Below are 13,314 nucleotides of genomic sequence, written 5' to 3' on the forward strand. Positions count from 1 at the left end.
ATTGCCAGGAAAAAAATCCTACAATCAATCTGCACTGACTATAAACTCAGAGATAACCTTTATTACTGAACGCACAACCAATATGAAGATGAATAACAGAAAAAAAGGCATCTGGAGTAGTTTTTTTTTTTTACCATGTTAGCATCTTTGTGACCCTGGCCTTTCTATTTCTTCAGACTGAAATTTTGGACCAATTGGAAGTATTTGTTTGGTTTCTGAAAGACATCTTTTCCAGCAATGTTCATCTCTCCAGCTGAATCTGTCCAGCAGATCCTTGAATATATTTGTAGCTTTCTGTAACTACCAGCCAATTTGTAGCTTTCTATTACTACTAGAGACCTGAAGAAACTAATTAACAAAACAATTTATGAGTTTTTATCAGATTTTATGAATGAATTTATGCCGAGTTCAGACTGCATGATTTTCAAAGTCGTGTCACAGATGTTTTCACACTGCATGACTATCTGGGCTAGCGTTTCATCGCTGATTTGTTTACACTGCAAGATGGATCGGCGACAGGGACTTTCACATTGCATGACTTTAGTATAGGAAGAATCGCCAACAACTTTGTCCAAACTACGCCTCACAGCCAAAAACACGTAGTATATATTTTGTTATTAACTACATAATGAGAAAGAAGCCTTTAATGGGGTAGAAAATGTACATATTTGCTCACCTGGGTTTAAAGGGAATTGGCCATTTCTCCTCAACGTTGCCAATAAACAAATTTCTTACTGTATGAAACGTCAAACAGACACGGTTGCTCCTGAGTCCTGTTAAACCTCCACTAGTTTTTCCTCCATTTCGTGGGTCCAAATAAACCGAAAAAGAGCGCTTTTAACTTCTCCCCCAGCCTCCCGCTGGCCTCCAGGAGGTATATACACACACACACACGCAAGTGAATGCAGCTCTCTCATTGGCTGTAGGCGATCGCTGATGTTATTTTCAGTCAAAACTCAATTAACACGGCATGATTTGAATCGCCGACAGCTCCAGATATTTAGCATGCCAAATATCTCACAGGCATCGGCGACTCACACAAACTTCATACTGTGTGACTGTCACTCACGTGCACGAGCAGCGATTTGCCTGTGATTTCAGGCATTTGTCTGCGATTTCTTAAAACCTGTCGGCGAGCCAAAATCGGGGCTAAAATCACGCAGTCTGAACTAGGCATTAGTGTATGAGGTCCTCTTTAAATTGCAGTTGGGAACAAGCTGGATGTAACAGCACAAAGAGCTCAAAGACACTTTCATGACTTTGAATAATACAATCCAGTGGCTTTTTCTTCCTTCTTACGTTGTATGTACGTAATAGTTGGCATCTCCAGTGAGATCTTTAACCAAACATCTGCTGTAATTTTGGTGTGCTAACCAAAAGCATTTCTGACTTTCTGAAAGCCTTAAACAATATTCCAAGACATTTTTGCAGTGAAAAACCAAAGATAGCTTTAAGAAAGACTTGTTATATTGTTTTGTTTAGATGTTCTGCGCTTCTTAAACACTTCATGACATGTTAATCATACCATTGTTTTGGCAATTATTATAGCTACTTACGTCAGTCATTGCTTTAACTGCTATGTGCACTTTCCCAATATCAAATTTCTCCTCAGGGGAAACGGAAGTTGTCTGAGGGTCTGCAAGAGGCCAGAGAGAGCTAGGGAGAAAGGAAAAAAGCAAGTCAGTGTTGTTTACAGAACACAAATGTCAAACTGGTTCTCAGCAAGAAAGATGTTGTAAGATCTATGTCTGCTGACCCGGTCCTCCTTAATATTCCCAAAGGCTTCTGAAATCATTCAGTCTTGTACACCTGGTTCATATTTCCCGTTCATGTATAACTATTCTGTCAGCACATAAACTCATTTGGATATCTTGCCAGCCCACAAGCAGTTCTTAGAGATCATTTGTCGGCTGTGGTTTTGTCTCTCCTGGTTTACTGTTTTCTGCTCCACCCTGTTGTAGCTTTGTATTTGAATTTGTTAGATGTGCTCTGAACTGTGAATTATTAAAATAAATAAAAAACAATGATAAAAAACGAAATTAAATTAATTTAAATGAAATGAAATCAAAAGGTTAAAATAAGATTAAACAAAATTAAATGATACAAAATAAAATTACATAAACGTTAACTTTTTTGTGATTACATTTTTATTGACCTTACATGAGTGGTCACAACCTCTTTACAATTTTCTTTCCAATAAAAATAAAATAAAATAAAATAAAATAAAATAAAATAAAATAAAATAAAATAAAATAAAATAAAATAAAATAAAATAAAATAAAATAAAATAAAATAAAATAAAATAATTTGGGGTTACATAAAGTTATGTAAAAAAGGAAGAGACAATTAAATTGTCAGTCACTCTGGATTTACAGTTCAAACGTTTTTTAAATGTGCGTAAAAAAATGTTTTATTCTGTAAACTGATGACATTTCTTTAAAAACAATTATTAATCATTTGCATAAAAAACAAAAAGGTGCCATGTTTTTTTTTAAATATACTGTACATCTACACAAGATTTTAGAAGACATTATAACAAGATTCAAACTTACAGGAATAACCCTAATTTTCAATGACAACATATGAAACAATTGGTTTTCTCCGGGTGCTCCAGTTTCCCTCACATTTCCAAAGACATGTGGAACAGGTCAATTGAATAAGCTAAATTGGCCATAGTGTATGTGATTGTGTGCAAGTGTGTATTTGTGTTTCCCAGTTATGGGTTGCAGCTGGAATGGCATTTGCTGTGCCGGACAAGTAGGCGGTTCATTCCGCTGTGGTGACCTCTGATTAATAAAGGGACTAAGTCAAAAAGAAAATAAATGAATGAAGGAATGAAAGAAATGTTAAAAGACCTTTATAAAGTAAACAACACTTTACTCAAACCTAGACCTAATAAATATTCAAGAATATTCAAGCTCTCTCTAAATTGTATCCATAGTTGAATGTTATTTAATATGACACCATTTCACACTTTTTCTTTCACAAAAAAAAAAAAGAAAATGAAAGATTCATAATCACATAAAAAACCTATTCAAAAATCACATAAAAGCCTATCCAGCCATCACCAACAGCAACTTTAGTAGTATTATTTTTTATTACTACTATGACAATGAATGCTAAGTACTATTTAAATAGTACCAATGTTATTCTGGTCATTGCGGTTTATACACCTTCCTGTTATTTTAGTTTCTATTCTATTGTTTTTTGTGTTCTGTGTTTACCTTATGTTGCATATTTTGCACTCTTAAATCAATTTTCTTTTAAAAACTTCACTAAAAAACGGTCACATCTGGCAAAAAACACCCCTTCATCCCTTAAATCTCCTCAACACACACCTAAACGCACCCCTTTTGTCTGCATGTCACAATCCATTGAGGGATTTATCTTTGGCCGAAAATGATTCTCTCATTTCCCAGAACAGGGCATGACTCACAGTCGCTCTGTCCTGTTCTCTTATTAGATCAAGGGGAAATTCCTCTGTTGCATTCATTTAAGTTAGAAATCCCAAGGCAGTGAACGATGATGACACAAAAGAGCCACTAATGCTGATGCAGCGTTTAATTCCAGAGCTGCTTTAAAAAAAACTGTTCATCCTAGTGAACGATTGGTCATCATTTACTCAGTCAAGTAACAAAATATTTTAATAGAATATTCACACTGCTGTTTTTCCACACAACTAATGTTGTAACAAGTGACTGTCAGGCACCTAGTATGGCAACAACAACAAAAACAGCACCAGGGTCAATCTATTTCACTGCACAAAATGATTTTCTTACTTAAGATTTTTGTTGTCGTTTCTAGTCCAAATATCTAAAAATTCTTAAACCAAGAAGTATTTTCTTGATAAGGAAAAAATATTGTCTTATTTCAAGAATTATTATGTCATAATTCGAGTTCTTCCTTGAAGCAACCAAAAAAAATTGACAAAGAAGTAATAAAAAAATGTAAAAAAAATTTTGTACCTAATTCTTGGCAGATTATTATACTTGTTTTCAAGAAAAACTCACTGAATTTTGATGCATTATTTCTGAAAACAAGACAATATTTTTTTCCTTGTCTAGAAAATGCTTCTTGATTAAAGAATTTTTAGATTTATGGACTAGAAACAAGTAAAACATTCCAAGTAAGAAAAAGTGCAGACTGGTTTTCAAAGTGAGAAAAAAAGAAATAAAAAAGATTTCTAAGTAACAAAAGCGTTCACATTACTTAGGAGGTTAGTTTTCCTTTCTGTATTTCTAGTGATCCAGAAAATGTTTTAAAAAAATGTTTTAGGTTAAATAGACAAGTCTTTGAGTTTGTTCTGTAGCCAGGAAAGAAAATATACAGCCTGAAATTATTAATTTCCCTTCAGGCAAATTCTGAGTTCACATATTTGTTCAAATGTAAATAAAATAGGAACTTTTTTTTTTTTCAGAATGATGCCTCTTACATCATTCAATTATTGGAAGAAGCCTGTGTCATTCCTGCTCAAAACAAAGCAAAACTTGCAGATTGAATGAAAGTAACTTTAGGTCAGAATTTGCCAGGGGTATGAATAATTTTTCGAGCTTATATATATATTTTTAGAGGACGAATACAACTTTTATTTATTTATTATTTTATTTCTATCAAACTAAAAGAAATGAGACCCTCTCCAGATGAAATATGTAATAAATACTGTGAAACATTCCCTTGGTCTGTTAAACATCAATAACAATTTCAAAGCAAGGCTAATCATTGTGTCGTCAACTCTATACAGTGTGTTCTTTTTAATGCAGTCTAGACTCTAGAGAGTTTGCGAACTGTGACACAAAGATAGCCACTGAGGTTAAACCAACTAACTAACCAACTGAAATCTGACCTACACTACCATAAATAATTTAAAGATGTCTAAATGATGTAGTTTTAAATTTGACACATTAAGACACAATGCACCAGGATTGATGCCACTGGCCTAAAGTCTTTAGAAATCCCATTCATTTTTTCCTTCCAACTGCAACCCATCACTGGGAAACATCCATGCACACTCATTCACACACACACTGCAGACAATTACTTGAGGGGGAAATTGGAGCACCTGGAGGAAACCCACGCCAACACGGGGAGAGAACATGCAAACTCCACACAGAAACACCATCTGACCCAGCCGAGGCTCGAACCAGCAACCTTCTTATGTGAGGAGAACATGCCACCCACTGTACAGCTGTGCACTCTTTAACAAATCACTGGTTACCTATTACTTATTTTATTAACTGCTTAAGCTGAAATAAGTAAAATATGGAAAATTAAATTAAAATTACATGAGATTTAAGGTTAGCATTTGATTGCAAGAATACAGCTGTATGTAAAGCATTCCTTTAAATACATGCAGACAGCTCATATTTGGTCAATCTGGGAGAGTAATGTCAGCTTGCAGGTTCCAGTTTTTCAGATCGTGAGGTCATCACCACAAGAGCAACCACTGGTCCTGTTCAGGCACGTTTGAGATATTCCAGATTACTCTGAGAAGTCCATCTGAGGACGTTTAAGAGTAATAACAAACACATTTCTGCTTGTGTTACAATTACTGCTGTCAAATTCTCAAACAATTTGGCACAATTTTTCAGCCTGATCTGCAATCTGGACAACACACAAAACTAGATTTTGAAAGGCAGAGTAAAAAATAAATAAATAAATAAAAATAATAATATAATAATATTAATATATATTTATATATATATTTATATATATATATATATATATATATATATATATATATATATATATATATATATATATATATATATATATATATATATATATATAGGTGGGCATAGATTAACTTTTTTATCTAGATTATTCTCACTGTAATCTTGGATTTAATCTACATCTTACTAATCTTACTAAAGTCAAAACTGAACTAATCAGAAATGGAATAAAGAAATGTAGAGTATGCAGATATTAGTGGCATTATTGAAGTAAACACCGCAATCAAACTATAACTGTCATGTAGGACTTTTTGCCATATTTTCCTACAAGATCTACACATGCAGCTGTCAGTAAAGGATCGCAAGCGCGCACACACACACAAACACACCTGTCACGCGAAATGTATGTTTTTTTCTTTCCATTTGACGTGCGTTATTTAACTCCATAACACTCCTTATTTGCGTCTAATATTCCAGTTTGTCACGGGGACATGCATGAAATGTTCATGAGTTAAAGGGAAACTGCAGTAAAAGTCACCCAAAATTACAGGAAACTCTTACATGAAAGCACTTCACATAAACACCTCAATTATATTGTTGTCAAATAACTAGATTACAGATGTCCATGTAAGCATAGTCAGTAGTGTCTTCGAAGTAAGTAAAAGATAAAGAAAGGCATCCTGCTGATTTGATTCAGAAGGACACCATTTTGTCAGACGCCTCACCTGTTAGGTATACATCCGAGCTATAATATCAAGGTGAAAGTTATCATAGCTTGCATAGTAAAGACCCAGCTCCCAACTCAACTTTGAGAACAGATTAACATCGCTATTTTTTGTTTTGCGCGTTAAGAGTCTCGCGTTAACGCCACATGTTAACGCCAATAACAGCACACCACTAAGATATTTATACATATATATTTTTTGTTTGTTTATTTGTTTTTTAAATTAATGTGTCAATGTAAATGCTTTTGTTACATTCATTTATTTATTTTTTACATTTATTCGGTTTCAACCACTTTTTTACCTATGCAAAGATAAACTGTTTTTAGTTAACTGTTCACTGTTTTTCTAACAAAATTTCTAACAATTTATCCTTCGTTTTCATTTGTGTAAATATATTTAATACATAAGCCATTTAGAATAAATATATTTACTTCGCACTGCCAGTTTTACGCATACGCGAGGTGTTTACGGCACCTCACAGTCTGTAATCCAGAAGCCATTGGCCAGATCAAGCCAGTCCCCCTCCAGTCAGTCCTTGCTGTTGCTTTTGCGGAAAAAAAACAACTGGACATGACAGCAACACAGTGACAATATTAAATACGACCCGAGCAGACACTTAAAATTATTTATTTGTTGCATTTGAATTTGAGGATGGGTAGATGGTATGGTTTCTCTGAACACATTTCAAAAATGTATCTTTATCTTTCAAATTTATTAAAAACAACAAAACTAAAAAATGAAAACTAAAACTAATACTAAAACTTATAAAAACTAAACTAAAACTAAGCAATTTCAAAATATAAAAACAAGTAAGTCTACCTCTAAAAACTAATTAAAACTAACTGAATTTGAAAACAAAAAGACAAAACAAAATAAAAACTAAAAATAATGATAAATCCAAAACCATTACAACCTTGCTAATGACCAGTGTCGATAAACAAGCGTTTCTGAATACTACATGTAGCCTCTTCAAAAATAAAATATAATAAATGAAACTCCATGCTTCTTGTGGAAGAGCACTGAAGCCAGAGCTGTTTCTCTCTGCACTTCAGTTCATCTGCCCCTCATGTTTGCTTAAGCGGGTGGTGGAAAATCTCACACAATCCTCCACTGTCCAAATACTGACTACAGCAGTACCTCTGCTCTGACCCGGCTCCAATACAGTCCATTATCACTGCAGAGAGTGAAAGCAGAACAGTGGAAAGGGTTTGATAAGCTCCGATAACAAGGGAGAGCGATGGCCTGGGTCATCTTTACTGTGCTTTGGGAATTGGATGGTGCATCAGAACACGTAACCTGGAGATCCAACTTGAAATATAACAGATGGAGAAAATATCAAGCCTATCTACATAAAAACAGCATTAAATGACAGCTGGAAATGACTCCATCTCTGTAGCCCCAGAGGATGATCTGGACTTCCTTTTTTATGTCACAGGGTCTCCAAAGAGCCAAACAGCTGTGATCTCACTAGAGATGAGGTTGTGGGAAAACATGAAGATGATTCAGAGAGTGTCCAGTGCTAGTTCTGCGGACTGTCCAAACAGTTCTAAGCTCATGTGAGGTCTGATAGACTTTTAACTTTGTAAAGAAAGTTTTACATCTTCTCTAAAACCAGATTACTCAAAATCATACCTGCCAACATTTGTCTCTGAAAATCATGGAGACAGGGGAAAGGGGATTTGGGATGTTAAGGGTGAGGTGTCTGAATAACACAGCCAGGTAACTATACTATACCAAACTCGGCGATCCAGGGGTGAGATTACTGGAGTTTTCCGGGAGAAACAACAAAACGGGAGGGTGGCAGGTCTTAAATACAGGAGACTCCCAGGAAAAATGGGAGTGTTGGCAGGTATGGGTAAAGTATTTCCCTATTTATATCCTAAATGTGTGGTGGGGCATAAGGGACTTTGCCACATTTATTTTGGTTTTGTCCTGTTCTTTATGAGTTGTGGTCCAATTTTTTTTTTATTGTTTTTCAGTGTTTATGGAACCAATATCCAACCTGACTACATGGCTATTTTTGCATATTCTAATAATATAATGGACACCTTTCCATTAACCCAACAGCAAGCCCTGATGTTTGGCATGATTACAGCTAAAAAGATGATTTTACTTAAATGAAAATCTTCAAAGGCTTCCCATTATTAGAGATGGCTGAATGAGTTGCTTTATATCATTCAAATGGAACAACTACATCTTAAAACTTTACAGAAAAAAAAAGCCGAAACCACATGGGGACTTTTTTTAAGACTCTTGGGAATTTAGCATTTTAAGTTTGTATATCTTCATCCTTAATTTCTAAGCTATATATTCATGACACTGGCTTTGTAAAAATGAGAGTATTGTCATCTCTTGTTTATAAGTTGAACATATGTTGTGTGTATACAGTATGTATTTAAGCTATGTCACACTCGAAGACGTGCGATGTGGCTGTATATCGGCACTGGTGGGAGGCATGCGTTAGCGTGCCTTGGCATCCCACCATTGATACTATACAGCCATATCGCACTGTGATGAGTGTGATATTGCGTTTATACAACGATGGCATAATTGTGTATATAAAAAAAAAATTAAACACAGAGAGTCTAAAAACCTTTTTTTATTAGGAACTACTTTCTTCCACCATTCATTCACATCTGCAGCTGACGTCAGAATAGCAGAAGCCGGCACTAATTCACAAACTTCTCTTTATAGCTAGTATTTGAACGATTCTCCAGCATAAAGTCTAAAGTGATGACAAAACAAGTGATTTTGCTCACAATTTTAGACTATAAGGCTGAATGTGACATGAAATGCCATCAATCTACAGAGATATCTCCCTACAGTATTACAGTTTATTACAGTCTACAGTATTTCTCTGTTGCAATCAGGATGTCACAATAATTAACCCTGAAATAAGCAGCGCAATCACTGCCAGATTGCTGTTGTGTTTGCGATAAGGAAAAGCGCTAAATACATGCAGACATTTCTTCTTTCTTTCTGCCAACACATATTCCTGATATGCGAGTCCCATCTCACTCTCATTTCACTACAGTTAGATGGTATAAATACAGCACTACAACGTACAAAACAGAAAAATCAACATAGAATATAATTTACCTGTTTAATAATAATTTGATCAGCTGTAGTTTAAAATTACACTGTATTTTTTCTCCTTTAAGGGCTTGTTATGTGGTCTCTGTCGTCTTCTTGTGGATGAACAACATCTATCATCTTTGCTCAGTATGACAGCACGATGCGGTGTCTCTCAGAAATTATAAATATTTTAAAATAGGCACTATCCTTATAAATAAACTGCATAGTTGCAATCTAAACAACTACATTCTTGACTAAAAAGCCTCAAAAGTACATTATGTTGTCCAACAGCGGCAATATTTGTCAAACTGTAAAGTGTCCTCTGCTTGTTGCTTTACGTAGGTGGAGTAAAACACAAGAGAGAAGGGTGAAGAGCCGTTCGGTACTAGTGCTGTTACTGGCAGAATAACGGCTATGAACCAATCGGACTAAATATATAACTATTTGTAGTAATCATTGTCAATTTTTCTGTACTATTTATTCTTCTTTTATTGGTAATGTACTATTTTGTTGAATATCTTATCAATGTCAAATAAAACAAAATATAAAAAATAAATAAATAAATGAAACTTTGATAAGAAGCTAATACATAAGCTTGATCGACATATCTGTGCGTGTAAAACCAAACCAGGATTAATTGATAAAGACAACACTGAGATTTGGAAATAATCATGTACAGTTGCAAGAGGACATTCAGGAGTTTTTTAACCCACTGTGCATTAGCCATAACTATATGTGACCAAAATCATTTATAATAATAAAAATGTCATATATTGACTTTGGATTGCTTTACCAAGATCAGTGCCAATAATAGTACCAAAGGTTTTGATTCAATAAAATGATCACAAAAGAGTTCTCAATTAGTGAATTTATTATTATTTTATAGATACAGGTTCATTTTGTAACTTTGATAACATCAGTGGCTTTCATTTAGTTAAGTTGGTTTTACATTCGTAACTTTCCTAAAATGATAGCCTATAATTTCAGAAAAGTATTAGTTGCAAATTCTAAATAGGTAAATCAGCAGCCAACCACTGACAATTAATTAAATAGTGCTAATACAGTTTTGAAGTCAAACTTACATGCTCTTCGAACCGAATTAAGAACAGTAAACCACAAGTTGTCACTGTTCCAAAATACCCAACTTTACCTCAATATAGGCCTAATAGCAAAGATTGTCTTGATGATGACAGAGGAATTAAAAGAAGGGGTTTCAATGAAAAAAGATGCCCTTCAATCACAGTGGTGTTTGTACCTTCATAGTGTAAATTACAAGTATGAAGGGTAATGAGGGTGAAATGCTAAAATGTCAACAATACACCCCTTGGCGAAATGTTTGCAAAATAAGTAGCTACTGTAACACAAACAAATGTTCAGAAGGAATGGTTTAACGTGGAAAAAAAAAAAACTTTTTCTTCTACTGTTTAAACTGTTCTACTTGGATTTGAAAGCTTTTACTCGTTCAACATTGAAACCCCATTGGAAAAATCACTTACCAATACAGACACAATTCCTGTTAGACGTTTCTTCTTTCTCGTAGAATGAGTATTAGTTACTCCGTTTACGAAGTCGGATTAGCACACTCATAGTTCAGGTGGTATCCGTACAGCTTTTTCAGGAAACTTTGTAAAAGTCTTCATCTTTCAAATAGAGCGTGTGATCAGGCAGACAGACAGAGCGACTGCAGCAGCGGAGTTTAGATTTCCACACCGCCCACTGAACGTAGACCTGGAGAAAGGAGCAGTATGGGTGTGGACTGGACTACCAATTCATTTAGACAGAGGCTGAGCTCAGGTTTTACATTTGAAGACTTGTAGTAGCCAAATAACAACACATCCCCCGTCTGACTTGCTATTCTTCTGAAGCCTTAGGCTAACTAGTCAACCTTTGGGCTTCTGTCGTGTAAACAAACAAAAGTTATAACTAAATATATACACTTTTCTCATTTTAACGCTTGGGAACATCTTAAAATTGGCTCTATAACAAAAAACTTCTAGCGTAATATGTTATCCTCCTAACGCGCTAAAGTGTTAAATGTTTTTGCTGTGCTTTTAAAGTGAGTAAAAGTAACGGAAATGTAGTCGTGCGTGCCATAAAGCTTAGGTAATATAACATTGTTTTATAATATTTAGACAAACACGCAACCACATGTATTGTGAAAAATAATACAAGTATCATAACAGGTAAAACCGGTTTGGCTAATTTACCTGAAATCTCAATGCTTTGTAGCGCGTCTACGGGCAGTGAAATATTGGAAAGGACGCCCTCTGGTGTTCACCTGAAAAAATGGCGCACTCCTAATATTTATTTTACTCTAAAGTTATTATAGGGAGAAAGAAAGACGATAGAAATGCAGAATATTTAAGTTTGGCATGTTTCGAATGATATTGCATGTAGGAATTAAAAAAACAACATTTGCTAATTTAGTTATGCCCAAATTTGCATACTATTGCAAAGAATAAAACAGGTGTAAGTTTGCTCTTTTATAAACTTTTATGGAATGTATTAGATGCATTTGGTATCATTATTATACATGTATTATAATAATATAGCAATACTTATGTAATATTTTAACTATTATTTTATTATATTTTTTATTATTTTATTTTCATATTTATTTAATAATTAAATAACAAATGATGACAAGGAAAAACTCAAATACCAGAGATTTGTCTGAACAGTAACATTATTCTAGGACATATGGAAAATGTATATATCTAATTGCCCATATTTTAAGCAAAGATATGTCATAACAACTGCAATATTAATGTACATTTCATTATTTCTCTCTAAGACTTTTTTTAAATGTGCAATCTCAATATATGAAATATGAAATAAAAGCCCTCCTAAATATAACATCAACAACACTAGAAACAATGCTAACTTACAATTAGAAACTGCTGATTCTGGGGGGTAATCTTACACGATTTATTTATTTTTTATTATTTTCATTGTTGTATATACAGTTGAAGTCAGAAATATTAGCCCCCCTTAATTATTAGACCGCTTGTTTATTTTTTCCCCAATTTCTGTTTAAGAGAAGATTATTTCAACACATTTCTTAACATAATAATTTTAATAACTCATTTCTAATAACTGATTTATTTTTTCTTTACCATGATGACAGTATATAATATTTTACTAGATATTTTGAGACACTTCTATACAGCTTAAAGTGACATTTAAAGGCTTAACTAGGTTAATTAAGTTAACTAGGCAGGTTAGGGTAATTAGGCAAGTTATTGTATAACAGTGGTTTGTTCTGTAGATTACGAGAAAAAATATATAGCTTAAAGGGGCTAATAATTTTGTCCCTGAAATGGTACATAAAAAAATCCAAAACTGCTTTTATTCTAGCCGGAAAAAAAACAAATAAGACTTTCTCCAGAAGAAAAAATATTATCAGACATACTGTGAAAATGTCCTTGCTCTGTTAAATATCTTTTGGAACATATTTTAAAAAGAAGAAAAAAATCGAAGGGGCTAATAATTCTGACTTATACTGTATATTATTTTTTAAATAAAATAAAAATAAAACCTTTTGTTGTTTGTTTGTTTTTTCGGCCATTTTGGCCAAGATTACCTGGAAGAAGAGTATCCTTGTATATGGTAGGATTATCCTGGTAAAAAATTGTTATGATTATCAGCTATCTAAGGGCTGCAGATCGCTAACTGATTACAAATTAGCCATTACATGGACCACAAGCTCCAATCATGCACTGCTCACATGCACCTGTTCCTCATTCAGTGGATTACACACACTGACATAAACTGATTACCAGGACTACTTTTACAGCACACAAACACGCACATCAGAGTCTAAACAGTATTGTGAACATTATGAC

At 34.0% G+C, this 13,314-nt stretch overlaps 1 protein-coding gene across 2 annotated transcripts in view; it reads right to left on the reverse strand.

The window, feature by feature from the left end:
* Positions 1–11,180, reverse strand: part of trpv4 (transient receptor potential cation channel, subfamily V, member 4) — a 55,395-nt gene extending 44,215 nt beyond the window's left edge. For both annotated transcript variants that reach the window (XM_087252081.1, XM_087252080.1), the window contains exons 1-2: positions 10,966–11,180; positions 1,557–1,656 (exon numbers count right to left, since the gene is read on the reverse strand). In XM_087252081.1, the coding sequence (XP_087108207.1) occupies positions 1,557–1,565 (9 nt within the window). In that variant the 5' untranslated portion in view covers positions 1,566–1,656; positions 10,966–11,180. The remainder of the gene's footprint in view (positions 1–1,556; positions 1,657–10,965) is intronic.
* Positions 11,181–13,314: the final 2,134 nt, after the last annotated feature.

This window comes from Danio rerio, chromosome 5 (assembly GCF_052040795.2).
Source record: "Danio rerio strain M-AB ecotype USA chromosome 5, GRCz13ab, whole genome shotgun sequence".
Lineage (NCBI taxonomy): Eukaryota > Metazoa > Chordata > Actinopteri > Cypriniformes > Danionidae > Danio > Danio rerio.